Here is a 16,202-nt window from a genome sequence, read left to right on the forward strand (position 1 = left end):
TCAGTACTTGTAAATCCGAATACATTCACCAGCAAGCACACTATTTTAGTTTGTGTTGGAATGTAAAGAGGCAGAGTTGTAAAATTAGTGAATGGGACACGATAAAAGCACATTTGAGTCATTCTTACTTTTCTTTGTCCGCAGCAAAGACTGACTTCCAGCCCCCAATAACGTCTGCACACCGGGAACACTTGGTGGAATTTCCTGTTCTAGAAGCGGACCTAATCGATGGCATATTTGCAGCAGGTGATCAGGTGCCAAATGTCGGTAATAATTAACCTAAATTGAAACAAAGCAGTAAGTAAGATAGTGAATAATTAGCGCGATGTAGTTGGAAGCAACCAAAATATTCTTACATGCTCAGTTCCACATTATTTCCCACCCATGGTCAGACACTTATTAACCACTTTAGTGGCCATGACTTTATTATTAAACCGTTATAAAATAACTTGCTCCACCCCGATCAGAGTGCTCTAACTGCAGCAAGTTCAAAAAACCTATTACTGCCAATACTTTCAAGGTGGTGATTCCTGCCAGGCAATAGCTCCAAGCCATTTCCTCCTCACCCGAGCTTAACAAGTTTGCACGTTTTTTAAAGTAAGTCATTCTCTTCCCTTGAACTACAGGACAAGATATAAACAGATGTTCCAATGACTCAATTACCTTTCTCCAAACAAAACCTGCACTCAGCTAACTGGGGCGTCAAAAGACCATATCTCACCTGCACTTGCCTAGTTAGGACCAGGTTCCATTGGAATCTTGGGAAGCTCTGCCTAACCTAGTCAGAATAAATTGCCAGTTATGGGGCCAGTACCCCTGCTCTTTTATAGTCCAAGGCCAAATGTTTTAGGGATTCATACCAATGCATTTCATCCATGGTTGTGGCCCAATCATTTTCATAGAGGGCCTGCTTCACTCTCCTCGAATTCTCTTCTAGGTCAGTCCAATATAAGCTGACATTCCCAGGCAGGGTGGTTCAAAGGCTGGCGAATTCAGAAACACATCTGTCCCCATTCTCATCCATGATATTCTTTAAATCACTAAAAAGAGACTCCCTTACTGGAAACATGTTATGGAAAAGAGAAAAACTTCCAGTGAACCCTACATCTTAAAGAGTACAGTCCAAGCTCCTTTCTAACCGCAACTCGAGGAGCAGGGCCAAGTCACCTAGGTCTCGCCCCCAAATTAGTCCCTCCAAGTATGGCAGAGTATCTAAAATCCAGGACGCATGAACCTCTATACCGTATAAAATTGCGGGGACTATTTGCCCCCCTAATAAAATATAAGAATGGGGACCATAGAGAACTTACCAAACATAGCATCCACTCTGCTCAACTGGTTCGAAAGAACTGTCACACGGATTTACAACCATTTGTTCATTTGCGTTGTTTGCAATTTAGCTGTGATTGGAAAGCCAAGGTAAATAAAAGGTTCAGCTCTCTCTAAGCTGTCCATAACGACTCGCCAAGTAAATGCAGAGGTCTTATTTCTTTTTGGTGCAATGCATGACCTTGGTTTTCAGGGAGTTAACCATGAGAAAATGTGCCTGTGCTTAAACCTGTAAAAAACCGTAAGCAAGTGTTGCAGACCCATCTGTGTGCAGTCAAACAATAGATAGTCATCTGCGTATGCCAACCATATCAATTTCAGATCATGGATTGAATTGGTGGCAAATTCAGACACACTCCTTATGTCTGACATGTAGCGGTTGAACAGGCAGGGTGCCAATACGCAACTTTGCCCAACTCCTCTAAAAGGTGGACACATTTTGTGATCATGACCCGTTTTGGTTCAACTTATCTTCACGTTGGACCCCCCTCGTGCAGACCAATTATTAGATCCAGTAACCCATGAGGAATTCCCCATTTTCCCTATTTTGCCCACAAAAGGCTGCGGTATTAGAGGTCAATAGTAGCCACAAATACCGTTTCATATTTCCCAAACCAGACAGGGCTCAGGAAAGAATTTAACAGGAACCCATTTAAAGATGTCCCCAAAAACTTTCTAAAACCAGTCTGCCACTTTTGGATATTAACCAAACCACTTTGACAGCCCTCTAGTATAGCTGTCGGTCCAAAGTTTTTTGGCTCAGAGCAGACACCTTTCTTGAATATGGGTACAATCTATGCTGTGGACCAGGATTTAGCTAACAATAAGAATCCACCACGTGATTAAACAGGACGGAAAAAGTCGATACCCACAGAAGGTGATTTCCCTTAAACAAGACCGTTTTGGGCCAGAGGCTCTAGGAGGTACTGATCTTCATAATTGTTTCTTCAATGTGGTCCTTCTCCACCCTCAACTTCAAACCTCCCTCTTTGGGTGAGACCAAAACACATTAATACTTTCCCTGCACCACGGGTAATGCACGTAGCTCCTGATAGTGTGTGTGTGTGTGACACAGGCCTTCTCAGATACTGCGTTAATCTGCGAGATTGCTTTCAAGGTTTTAGAATCAATGACCAGAAAATATGCAAGTTTTTATTTTGCAAGACCTGAAGCATGGATTGCGCATCACAGCGACCTCAAGGCTCTACTTCCCCCACAGCCAGTTCTTGTAGTTCTGTTTCAATTTTTTGATTCTACAACAAAATTCCAGTTGGGAGAGCCCAACCGGTTTTCGTACGCGTGCAGATGTTTCTTCACTGTACCTCGATTTACACCTTTCACAGCAACAGCACTAAATTCCATGAGATCCTCCAAAATGCCCCCATATTTTTAAACAGTGTCTCTCATATAACCAGGCGCGGAGTGGCGCTGGAGAGTGGTCTACTGGAAGTCTTTTTTTTCAGATCTCAACATCGCCATGACCTGGTTAAACCAAGATTTAGGTTAGTGAAGGCTGGTGGGCGCAGTTTCTGTGTACAAGGTTCTAATCTCTGGAACCGGTTGCCTCTGAACCTTAGAGCTGTCGAGACTAGAGCTCAGTTTAAAAAAAAAAAAAAGTTTTAGTCGCTACTTTTCAATTTGCCTCCTGATTAAGTGGTTTTATTTTTTATTTTAGGAGTCTCTTAGCTGATCTTGGAGTTCTCCGTCCCGGTTTTGCCTCCTCGCGCCTCTTCTAATGATATTTGTGCCTCTTGTTTGTCTTGTGGATTTTCTGGGCGTGCCCTAAGGCCCATGGGCGTGTGGCGTGATATTATAGGAATTTTAAATAAATTGGTGGCTGCTCTTGTGGAGCACAGCATTTCTGCAGGCAGCTTGCTACTTGACCATAAAGTCATCAAACCCACACGAGGTGGAGAGTGGTCTGCTGTGCTCCGCTGGGGGAGGTCAGTTAACTGAGTTACACTATATTGATATATGCTTAAGAAGCGCAACTAAGATTCCAAGATGGCGGCCACGAGGGGCAGACATGTGTGAACGTCGCTCCGTATTCGCCCCCCCCCCAGGTCGCGGCAAAGAAAATAGCCAATAAAGCAGATTGGCGATAACTAACGGAGCCCTCGAGGCGAGCAGCACACTGGTGGCCCAGAAATTGGAGAAGCCCCCTACCCAGATCTCGGCAACTGGTGCCGGAGCAGACGAGGTGACGGCAGGCGTCACCTCACAGGGCAGCCCGCCGAAACAGATGTGCGCGAGAGCGGGCAGTGCAAGCAAGGAACGAAGGCGACACTAGGGCCCACATCCTTTGGTGATACCCCCCCCACCTCTCGATCCGCTGGGTGAAGAGGTGCAGGTAGAGGGGCACGCACCCGCCGCCACAACAACCCGCTGTTCACCTGAAGATGGCGGGGCATGGGTCAAACACCGACCAGGCCAGGCGGAACCCCCTCAGAGGAAGAGGGCCGCAGGCCATAGAAGGAGGAATAGCACGGCATAGGGGACACGATAACAGCAGTGAAGAGGAGGGGGATCTCCGATCACCTCTACCCGGTCGGCGGAGCCCGATCAGCGCCCCACAGGGGAGCCAGGAAGGCCAAGATACCAAGAGAAGGTGGCCAGACGCAGGATCCATCAGGAAAAGCAGTACAGGACCTACGACACCGGCAGGACGAAAGAGGGAGCGGCCAGAGGAGTTACGGCTGATAGCGCAAAGAAGGTCACACAGGGTAAGGAGCCATCCCCATCCCCCAACAGCCGGTGCTAAGCACAGACGACTCAGAGAGACATGGCCTCCATACGGAGCACACAGCCGGCCCAGCCCCCACCACAGATGCTTCCAGGCCCACAGCAGCAGACGGAAGTGAAGGGGGACCCTGAGGGGGAGAATGGCACGCAGGTATAGGAGACCCAGGCAGTCGTGACAACTAACCCCTTCCCCCCCCTCTCCCACCAACAATCTGGGAGACAACGCAAAATGTACCCAAAGAGCAGTGGAGTGGGGGCCCGCAATACCCTCCCCAGGGGGCAAATAAATTAGCAAACCAGCGCCACACAACCGCACGAAGCGGGGAGAACACTAGGGGGCGAGGCAGGGGGCCCCTTCCCCACCGGGATTCATACAAGCAGCCCCACCCACTCCAGGCTGAGAGGGAACCAGTCCACGAGAGAGACCCAGGGGCAGGCACAGGCCCACAAGACCCCCCCAGCTCAAACTCTCTCACAAGCTCATCACCACAGGGAAGACCCCCCCCGAACTAAGCAGCAGATCTCCCCCATAACCAGTCCATAGCAGGCACAGGACGGGCAGTACCACGACGGGCCCCCCCAACATCTACCATAGAAGGGAATATCGGTTCATAGCCCTGGTCGGGGCGTGAAGGGGAGGACAAAGCTGCCGAAAGGCCTGACCTACTTCCTCCCAAGCGACAACAGAGTCTGCTAATTACCACCCAGGGCCACTCACACGCAGAGAAAAAGGCAGCAAGAACCAGAGCTCACCATATTGGGGGTGCCCCCCAAGGGACCACATGATGGGGAAGACAAACAGACCAAACAGAACACACCCTGGCGCCAGACCTCCCCACCCCCTACCAGGGCCTTGCATGAAATCACATAGGCGAAGGGCCTGGCAGCCACAAGAGGAATGGCATACATAACTAAATCAAGGGGGAAATCGTCACAAGCCTCCACGCAATCCCAGACACCTAGACAATAACCTAACCTGGTGCACAGAATAGGCCACCCACCCTAGGAGAAAGGGACAAGATGAGCACCACGCAGATCAGGACCAAGGCACAACCAGAATAAACCTGGCCATGAAAGAACATGCAGGCCTGGTTCAAAGAGCTCAAAGAGCAGCTCATGACCACAGTCCACACCCAATTTGACATAGAGGGAAGAAATGAAACAGGTGGTCCAGGAAATGAAAGCAGACATGGCATCCCTTGGGGAAAGAACGGACACGCTGGAGGGTGTGGTGCAGAACTTGGGACAACGAGGGGGGGGCAAAACAGCGAGGTTCAGGAATGCATAGCCCGCTGGGCCTACAACCTAGAACTTCAATGTGAGGACCTCTAAAACCGCTCACGGAGGTCGAACATAAGAATCAAAAATATGGTAGTACAACAAGGGGACCCTACTTGTGGTCATGAAGACATGGAAAGTAACGCAACTACGAGTTTATTTGTACACCACTGAAAAGGATTTTTCTACAAATTTTTTTTCTTCTTTTAGACACTTGTAAAAATCACTTTCGGTGACTATAATCTCGTAAATAAAATAAAAACTATATATATGGAGAGGAGGACACGGAAATCCAAATAGACAGGATTCACCGGGTGGGCCCACGAAGAGCAGGCGAACCAGGAGCACGCCCTAGGGACGTCCTGGTGGCGCTTACCTCATACACACAAAAGGAACAAATCCTCCGCCGTGCCAGAACAATGAACCACATACGGATGAATGGGTTGATACACAATTATTCCAAGACCTGGCGCAGTCGACATTGCAAAAGAGGAGGGAGATGGCCCCGGTAATCAGAGTATAAGTAGCCAAACAGATCAAATACAAATGGACATTCCCTTTTGGTCTACTCTTTACATGGGAAGGTAAACAACAAAGAATCACCACCCATGAAGAAGGGTTACAAATTATGAATATACAAGACCAAGACAGCTTCCTGGAGCAAGACTGGGCAAGGCCTGAGCAGCAACACATCCCCTGGGAATGGAAAACAGTATACAGCAGATCATGACCACCAGCCAAGATAAAATAAGTTGGCCACAAGGAAGGGCCCGAACAGCGAATCACAGCTAGAAACAGAATAACCTGCCGGAGGGCGCCCCCACAAAAACAGACAAGGTTAGGATACAGCCAACAAACATCACGAAGAGCGGCCGGGGCAGGAGGACCAACCAGTGCCACCTCATGGAATCAGAGTGGGTTTTAGGAACCCCAACAAAGTTATCCCCGAGTTTAACGTGGGCATGGTGCACAAGGCGGTACACCTGAGCAACCATAGGATCCAGAGCCCACTTCAGGACAGTTCAAGGGGGGGGGACCGCACAAGTTGACGGATGCACAGAGGAGGGAAGAACTGATAGTGAAAATGGAAGAAGGGGGAGGGAGGGATGAAGGTGATACGGCTCAACAGGGAGCAAAAAGTCTGACACGACAGATGCTATAACAGAGTATCGACGCAATGGAAGGAACATGGATAACAAGGGATCAAAAGCCATGAACGTCATTTCCTACAACGTAAGAGGAATGAACACTCCCATCAAAAGGAAGAAATTGGAACGCCAAGCGTGGAAATTCTAAGCAGACATCCTGCTACACCAGGAAACCCATGTAAGGAGGAGAGACAGGGCACAAATCGGAATCAGGGTGGCATCCCAAGTATATCAGGCAAACGCAGTTGAGAAGAGAGCTGGGGTCCTCATAGCACTAGAAGAGAGACTACATGCCCAGGTACATAAATCGCTTGCAGAAGAAGGGCGATACCTCTTTCTCAATGTAATCATCGAATGGACATCACTCACATTGGCCTCTGTTTATGCACTCAATACAGGGCAAGATATCTGCCTGAGAAATACTCTAAGGATATTGGAAGATCGCCTGGGTCCCACATAAAGACAGGAGCAACACTGCTAGGGCCGGTGCCACTGCCCCATCGAGGAAGGCCTTTGAAACATTGGCACTGCGGGATGTTTGGCCTGCAAAAAAGGGGGAGACTTCTATGTACATAACTCCCAATCCAGAATTGACTATTTATGGGCCTCCACAGGGCTAATCGGGAAGGTAGCAGCTATAACACTAGGTCCGATTTCCCCCTCAGACCCGCCCCGATAACAGCGCAATTTGACATTAATCAACAGAGGGATCTGGTTGTGGAGGTTCCCGGAGGATATCATCCACAATGACATTCAGGCAGACCTCATCAGGGAAAAGATAGAACGCTACTTTGAAGAAAATGAAGGGCGGAGGGAGTATGGGGGGTGGTGGTTCTTAAGAGTGCCACAGGGGGTGGTATGGGATGCGTTTAGGGCGAGGGGAACTGATAGCACTGAAGGCACACAGGGATAAGCAAATAAGGAGATATGAGGAGGACCTAGCAAGAGAATTGAAAGAAGCAGAGAGTGATCTAGTGAAAAACCCAAGCAAAAAACAAAATTGGCCCTGAAATATAGAAGGGCAGCTAAGCCTACTGGAGACAAGGAAAGCAGAAATGGCCTGAAACACAGGTATAACATCAGCGCGAATAAAGCAGATAAGCTACTGGCAAGGCAACTTTGAGCAAAGGGGCGCAAGACCACTATACAACAGCTGAAAGACAAGGGCCAGATGCAAACGACGAATGGGGACATGGGCGAAGTGATGAGGGCATATTATCAACTCTTGTATCAATCAGACTCACCCACAGAAGACAAGCAAAGGACATACTTGAGCAATATACGTCTCCCCCAGATATCAGCCTCGGACAAGGAGGTCCTGGAAATAGACATTAAAGAAGAGGAGATCCTCCGATCGATAATAAACCTCCCGAAAAACAAAGCACCAGGACCGGATGGATACTCGGATGCCTTTTATAAAATAATTTAGGGAGCTCCTAGCCCCGAAACTGACAAAACTATACAACACCTTTAAAAAGGTACAAGGAAATATTACGAACTCCATGAATGAAGCCAAGCTGATAGTCTTCCCCAAACCAGGGAAAGACCAAACGCTCCCAGGGTCATACTGTCCAATTGCCTTGATCAATCTGGATGCTAAAATATACACAAAGATTCTGGCTACAAGACTTACCCACCTGCTCCCGGTGTTAATAGGACCCGATCAGTCAGGCTTCATTCTGACCAGACAGACCACAGATAATACTCGCAGGGTATGCCACCTCAGAAAAAGTTGGATTCACTCAAACCCCAGCCATACTGGTCTCCCTGGATGCGGAGAAAGCATTTGACCGGGTGGATTGGTCCCTGCTCTTCCGCACCCTAGAGGGAATGGGATTCGGCCCCAACTTCCTACAAATGGTCAGAGCAAAGTATAGATCCCTGTTGCTGCGAGTATTAATTAACAACACTGTTTCAAAGCCGATTCCCTTAACCAGGGGCACGAAACAGGGCTGCCCGTTCTGTTACTATATGCACCATTCATTGAACCCTTCCTGATCAGACTCAGGAGGGCGGAACACGTAAAAGGCATAACGATGACCGGAGTGGAGCATAAAACGTAAAACCATGGCTTTCACAGATGACAAGTTACTTACCTTATCTGGTAACGTTCTTTCGATGGGATGTTCCTCCGACGTATTCCACATCTATGAAGGTATCGCCCACAGCTGTGCTGCTTCGGAACATTTTCGGCAGAGGGCGTTCTGCGTCGATGAGGTCGATACGTTGTTCCTCGAGGGCCTCCGTCGAGGCTCGACGTCACCGGATGTTATATATAGGACGCACTGCGCCCTTAGCCTCAGTTGTAGTTTTTTACCAGATCGTGTGGCACCAATCTCGTGCCAGTATGACTGCAGAAATGTAAGCTGCAATCGCATAAGAAATTCTGTAGAGGAGCATGCTGGGAGGGTTCGATGTGTAATACGTCGGAGGAACATCCCATCGAAAGAACGTTACCAGGTAAGAAAGTAACTTGTTCTTCGAAGGGATTGGTTCCTTCGACGTATTCCACATCTATGACAGACTCCTAAAGCAGTACCAACGTATGGAGGTGGGAAAAGAATGTACAAATTTAGAATTTTAGAATGCCCAATCAAATTGCAGAATAGAGGACTGCCTGACCAAAGGCCAAATCCTGCCCATGGATGGAGTTCAAGGAATAGTGTCTCACAAAAGTATGGACAGAGGCCCAGGTGGCTGCTTCGCAAATATTGCAAATTGGAACGCCCCTCTGTAGAGCAGTGGAGGCAGCCACACCCCTAGTAGAGTGAGCCCGTAAGCCTACTGGAGGGTCCTTTCCCGCCAAACGGTAACACTCTGAGATCGTCAAAATGATCCATCTGGACATGGTCTGCTTGGCAACAGCCTGACCCAAACACCTTCCAGCATAACCAACAAAGAGCTGATCGTCCACTCTGACCCGGGACATCCGTGAGAGATAGAAACTCAAAGCTCTCCTAGGATCCAACCTATGGAGCCTCTCCTCTTCCTTACCAGGATGTAGAGGAGGATAAAACGCTGGAAGAATTACCTTCTGGCTCAAATGGAATTCCGACACAACCTTCGGAAGAAAAGAAGACCGCACCCTAAGGTCAACCCTGTCCTTATGGAACACAGTGAAGGGTGGTTTGGCGGAAAGTGCCTGCAACTCACTCTGCGTGCGGAAGTAACCGCAACTAAAATACAGTCTTAAAGGACAACAGTCGCAACGGACAAGAATGTAAGGACTCAAACGGTGCTCCCATCAAGAACTTTAAAACCAAATTCAAATCCCATCCCGGCACCTGGAAAGGTGACGGTGGAAACACATTAGTTAACCCCTTTAGAAACTGTGAAATCAAAGGAATCTTAAAATAAGAACATTCCTCAGACGAGCGCTTATATATAGACAGCGCCGCCAGGTAACCCTTAATGGTACCCACTTGCAGTCCCTTGTAGGCGAAGGAAAGCAAAGAAAACAAAACCAAAGGAATGGAACCTTGGAAAGGATCCACATTCTGTACCCTGCACCAGTCGCAGAACTTTCTCCAATGGTAACGGTACAGGGATTTCGTTGCGCGCCGTCTGGCCAAAAGAAACACCTCCATCACGTCTTCGGGGCAGTCCCAATCCTTATACCTCAACCTTTCAGATACCAAGCATGAAGGCTGAGAGACTTGACCTCTGGATGGAGAACCCACGCCCCCTCCCATGAGCAGATCGTCTCGGTAGGGAAGACGGCGTGAAGGGCAGATTAACATGTCTAGAAGGTCCGGGTACCACGCTCTCCTGGCCTATGCCGGTGCAATGAGGATCATTCGGGAACCAAATCTCCGTAACCTCCTCAACACTTGCGGAATGACGGGGACTGGAGGAAACACGTACAGCAGTGGGAAGGACCACTCCACTACAAACGCGTCCCCAAAGCTCCTCTTAGAGGAAATTCCCGCAAGCAGAATCTTTCGCACTTCCGGTTGACACTGGTGGCAAAGAGATCCACTTGCGGGGTCCCCCAAAGGGCGAAGATCTCCAAGAGAACTTCCTGACCCAGCTCCCACTCGTGATACCATGCTATGCCTACTCGGAGCGTCCGCCGCCGTGTTTCTGTCTCCTGCCAGATGAACTGCCGAGATAGAAATGTCCTGCTGGATGGCCCAGAACCAGAGCTGCATTGCCTCCCTGCACAACGGGAGTGACCCTGCCGCCCCTTTTTTGTTGAGGTAGTGCATGGCCACTGTATTGTCCCTCATAATCAGGACATTCTTCCCCTGCACAGACGGCAGAAAAGCCTTCAGGGCTGACAGCCCCCAGCTCTAACAGATTGATGTGGAGTCTGGACTCCGACGGAGACCAACGGCCGCTGGCTGTCAACTCGTTAACATGAGCTCCCCAACCCGTGAGGGACGCGTCCGTCATGATCATCACCTCCGGCCACGGTAGCCAAAACGGAGCTCCCTTCATCAGATTTCCTTCAGCGGCCCACCACAGCAGATCCTGGGTGACCGAGGGCAGAATCTGAACGGGATCCGACATCCTGCCGGAGAACTGCAACCACTGTATCTTGAGAGCCCACTGCAGAGATCTCATCCACAGCCTAACCTCTGGCACCAGGAAAATGCAGGATGCCATGAGGCCGAGCAACCTCAAGAACTCGAACGTCGGGAGACTCTGGGCACGTTGAAATTGGTCTACCATCTGCAGAATTTGATGAGCCCTCACCTGTGGAGGCGAACACAGCCCCAGGGATGTGTCGAGCACAGCTTCAATGTATTGGAGCCGCTGGGTAGGTGTCAAATGGGACTTCTTTAAATTGAGGGAGAAGTCCAGCTTGTGAACGGAGTGGCAGGTGATGGACAGATGATCCAGGGCTTGCTCGGGAGACCACGCCCTGATCAGCCAATCGTCCAGGTAGGGGTAGACGTGAATCCCCCTTTCCTGAGATATGCTGCCACCATCAGCTTGGTGAAGACCCTCGGGCTGAGGTCAATCCGAACGGCAGGACCCGAAACTGAAAATGCGAGTCGCCAACCGCGAACCGCAAGTACTTCCTGTGCTTGGGATGAATCGGCACATGAAAGTAAGCATCCTTGAGGTCGAGAGACACCAACCAATCCTGACGTTGAAGGGCCTGGAGGTCTTGAGAAAGAGTAACCATCTTGAACTTGTCCTACCTGAGGGGCTTGTTGGGTCTCAATCCCCAGTCTTTTTTTTTTTTTTTTTTTTTTTTTATCCCGAAAGAGTAATACCATCCCGTGTTCCTCTCTGCTACAGGCACCAGTACTATGGCGCCTTTCTCCAGCAGGGATAGGATTTCCTGCGCAAAGAGCGGACCCGGACGCTTCAAAAGAGAGCTTCCCCGGTGGATTGTCGCGAGGCCTCTGTCGTAAGGGAAGACAGTAGCCATGAGCTATGATCTCCAGAACCCACACATCTGAAGTAATGGCTCGCCATTTTCCAAGATGCTGCGGAAGTCTGCCCCCAACCGGCAAACCATGGGACATGGCCTCATGACTGAGCGGACGCGGCAGTGCCTGGAGGGCAAAGAAGCAACTGCCCGAGCAGCTTTGGCACCTCAAGTACCTTGCTTTCCACCTCTGGTACTCCTACGGTGGCCCCTTTGACTGGCAGCTCCTCTCGATCAACCAAAGGTAGAGTAGTACCGAAGGGAACCTCCCCTCCATTACTGTCCCCTAGGACGAAAAGGCGGAGGTTGACGGACTGCAGCGCTCAAAGACTTTGTTGCAGCTTTGGAGGTCTGCAACCTCTCAAGGCTCTCGTCAGCCTTGCTGCCAAACAGATGGACACCATCAAAGGGCATGTTGAGAAGCCAGGATTGCACGTCAGGAGCAAACCCCGACTTCTGCAACCAGGCCTCACAGACTTACTGAGAGCCTTTCTCAGAGGTTCCACAGCCCTCTGAGGCACCTCTCGCAAATCCTCCACAAACGGCGAAGGAATCGGCGTCTACATCGACAGAGGCGCCGACGACAACCTCTTCGAGGGTGGAGCCCGAGAGTGTCCCTCGACGGACACAGCAGCGATGGCGTGAACGCCTTCCTCAAAGACTTCACAGGATCCGCCGGTCTCAATGGCGTCGAGGACCGGGACCTGGATCTGGCACGGCTACGGTGATCTTCCTTGTCCGATCGGGACTTCGATGGCTCCAGATGATCGTGCAGACCGCCAGAGCCCGAAGGCGTGCGACCGGTGGACTGAGCCCATTCCCTGCTGGCTTCTTTCGAAGGTGTGGACGGAACTGTGCCTTGCGATTCGAAAATCACCATCTGCTGGCGGAATGCGTCCCATTCTGACGGCGACGAAGACTTGGTGGGACAAGTCAACCGTCTCGCAGAGTCCTTCCTAGAATGCCTCGAAGAGGTAGAGGAATGACAGGAACCACTCCGGGACTGGGACCCCGTGGACTTTCGGCAACGCGGAGACTCGCCCCTCGAGTCGTCAGTCGAAAGGCCAGCAGATTTTGACTTATGGGGCTTAGACACCCTACCTACCTTTCATTTCTTCTTACATTCCCGCAAGGCCTTAGATGTCAGGGACTGGCAGTCATCGCAGTAGTCGGTGGCGTGGCTTTCGCCGAGGCACCAGACCCAGATATTGTGCGGGTCCATGATGGACATTTTCGACCCGCAGTCCCAACATTTCTTAAAGCCAGACTTTGGGGTCGCAGAAGAAGACATCGCTATCGAAGAGTAAGAATCGAGCGCGCCGAGATTCCAAAGCAAACATGGAACATGGAAATGAGGCTACGGGCGCCGTGCGTCCTATATATAACATCCGGTGACGTAGACCCTCAAGGAACAACGTATCGACGCAGGACGCCCTCTGCGAAAATGTTCCAAAGCAGCACAGCTGTGGTCATTACCTGTCATAGATGTGGAATACGTTGCGGACATAATCCCCTCAAAATGGTAATATCACTCACGGCCCCAGAGACCTCCCTTCCAGGGCTCCTGCAAGAACTAACCCAATTCGGAGCAGTTTCTGACCTCAAGATAAACAAGCAAAAGTCGGAAATACTGAACCCAACGGCGGACCCCCAAGTAGTGGACACTGTAGCGGTAGAGACACAACTACACAAAGCCCAGGATGAACTACAGTACCTAGGGGTTAAATTAACACCTACAATGGGCCAAATCTACTGGGCTAACTACCAAAATATATTAGTGAAAGTGAAAAAGGACCTCGAGAAGTGGAACCCCCTGAATATTTCCTGATGGGGCAGGTTGACGGTAGTAAAAATGTCGATCCTACCTAAGATCTTGTACTATTTCCAGACGCTCCCGGTGGCGATCCCAAGAACATTCTTCAAGGCCCTTAATAAATTGGTGACAACCTTCATATGGAAAAGCAAACCGCACAGGCTTGCAATGTCTACCCTAATGGCAAGAAGAGAACGGTGGGGGGGGGGGTTGGGGGGGGGGGGGAGGCGCTTGTCAGTACCTCATTTCTGGAAATATGAAGCGGCACAACTGAGGGTCATCAAGGAATGGGTGGCACAGACGCCCACTCAAATATGGGCACTGCAGGACCAGGCGTCGGGGGACCCTTCATCTACCCTACTAAGGTTACCGAAGCAACCACGACACCCAAATGTCAAAGTGAGCGAAGTGCTAGTGGCAGGGCTGAGAGCGTGGGATTCAGCATTAAAAAGAGGCGTGTTAACGACGCTCCCGGCCCCGCTCACCCTGCTATTTGGCAACCCGGACTTCAAGCCAGGTCTGAATCAGAGCTCATATCGGAGCTGGAAATAAGCAGGTTACACAAAACTGAGGGACATGTACACAGAACAGGAACCCATGACACTCCAGGAGTGCAAAAGTGACGTCGGGATAAAAGATAAAGAATATAAATACATGCATCTAAAGCATTGGGTCTCCTTCCCCCATCAACAAGGAAGCAGCTACAAGGCAACTAACCCCATTTGATACCTACATAACGACAGACTCTGGCTCCAAGAAACTGGTCTCGAACATCTCCAAACTTCTAAATGACCAGGGGGGGGGGGGGGGGAGACATTAAATGGGTGTACATGAAGAGATGGGAGAAGACTCTGGGTGAACCGATAGCAAGACAACAATGGGCCTCGACATGGAACAGAATCCCGAAACTGACCCATTCCACCCAAGTCAGAGAGATGTGGCTGAAAGTGCCAATACAGTGGCACTACACCAGAAAGACTACAAGTAATGCTCCCAACCACGAGCGACAAATGTTGGAGGATGCCAGGACAAAGGGGACTGGAGACACATTTGGTAGAGCTGCCCACGCCTTCAGCAGTTTTGGCGAGAGGTCAAACAGCAAACAAATAAGAGGCTTCACAGGCCAGGAACGATACCGAATTCGGTATGGCAAGCAGGTCTGTGGCCTCCGGGCCAAAAGGAATACTCTAAGGCACAGCAGAGGGGAGCAATGACCCTGATCATAGCTGCGTGGCTGACAATAGCCCAGCACGGGAAGCAGAAGGACCCGCCCACACAGACTGACTGGCTACACAAGGTATGGACATGTATCGTATTAGAGTGGATGACATACAAACTGCAGGGAAGGCGAGAAGCGTTCCACAAAGAATGGGGAACCATTATAGCCCATTTACAAAGTGACTTTATGATTCAATGTTGTCCCTACAACATACGAATACTACACATTTTGTGAAGGATAAAGTGTCGGGCGCAACAGAACTCAGATTATCACCAGAGGGGTGAAAGAAAGAGAATACTTCCAGTGTTTATGTTAATGTTGTTTATGGAAATACCAATAAAAAAAAGGAAGAAAAAAATCTTCACTAAAAAAAAAAAAAAAAAAAAAAAAATCTAGCCACCCCGATCCTACCCTATTTTGTCTGGGGAGGCGAAGCATATAACCGGAATAACTCCTGCAGAGTCAGCTGTTTAGGACCAGCGGAGTGCAGGTGGTTTATTTTCGCATTCATTCGCATACTATATTCCCCAACATTGTAGCACAAGACACTGGGGTGGGACCTTAATACAAAACCATGAAATCTGCAAAGCCACGTAGAAATGGCCTGCGAAGCGGTACCACCACTGCAGGAAAATTCCCCAGGAGTCTCTGCAAACGATCAGGGATTGCTAAAATAGAGCCTAAATCTAGAAGGGGGAACAAAGATACTTTGAGTGGGAACGAGAATGACAAAATGGCTTAACAGCCAAAACATTTATGAAATGCATCGCCTAAAACCGTGACGACAGGAAAGGAACTGACCCCTCGCCCCCAAGTGGATTCGACAATCAACAGTGAGAGCAATGCCCTACAACACTCCTTTACAATTGATAATGGCGGATCACTATTGAACCTGTGTCTAGATTTCAGACGGAAATCACTGGGGCATGACCCAGAGGATTACAACAGCATAATAGGCACACATTTGTCGGCAAGTCCTAATCTTGCAGCATTCAACTCCAGTGTAGAGATTTTTTGCGAAGAAGACACTCTGGATGATGACTGATCAACAATAACTAGGAATGAACTCTCACCAGTAACAAGATCACAAAACAGCTACTGATGTAATTTTATGTCAAAATTGAAGCGCTCTAATTCAGCAGCAGAACAGCAAGAAGTTAAAAGGTATAATTGCAAATGTTGTAGACTCGATCCTAGAAAATAGTGAGATACCAAGCATTGACCCAGATACACTGGTGGGAAAGAAGGCTCCGACTGCAACAATAAATGTGAAGGGGTGAAATCGTCCAG

The 16,202-nt window shown here is 49.5% G+C and overlaps 1 protein-coding gene across 2 annotated transcripts in view; it reads right to left on the reverse strand.

The window, feature by feature from the left end:
- Positions 1-16,202, reverse strand: part of PHIP (pleckstrin homology domain interacting protein) — a 2,101,228-nt gene that overhangs the window by 2,029,136 nt on the left and 55,890 nt on the right. For both annotated transcript variants that reach the window (XM_069606291.1, XM_069606290.1), the window contains exon 5: positions 129-279. In XM_069606291.1, the coding sequence (XP_069462392.1) occupies positions 129-279 (151 nt within the window). The remainder of the gene's footprint in view (positions 1-128; positions 280-16,202) is intronic.

This window comes from Ambystoma mexicanum, chromosome 4p, assembly GCF_040938575.1.
Source record: "Ambystoma mexicanum isolate Mex_15411 chromosome 4p, UKY_AmexF1_1, whole genome shotgun sequence".
NCBI classification, from domain to species: domain Eukaryota; kingdom Metazoa; phylum Chordata; class Amphibia; order Caudata; family Ambystomatidae; genus Ambystoma; species Ambystoma mexicanum.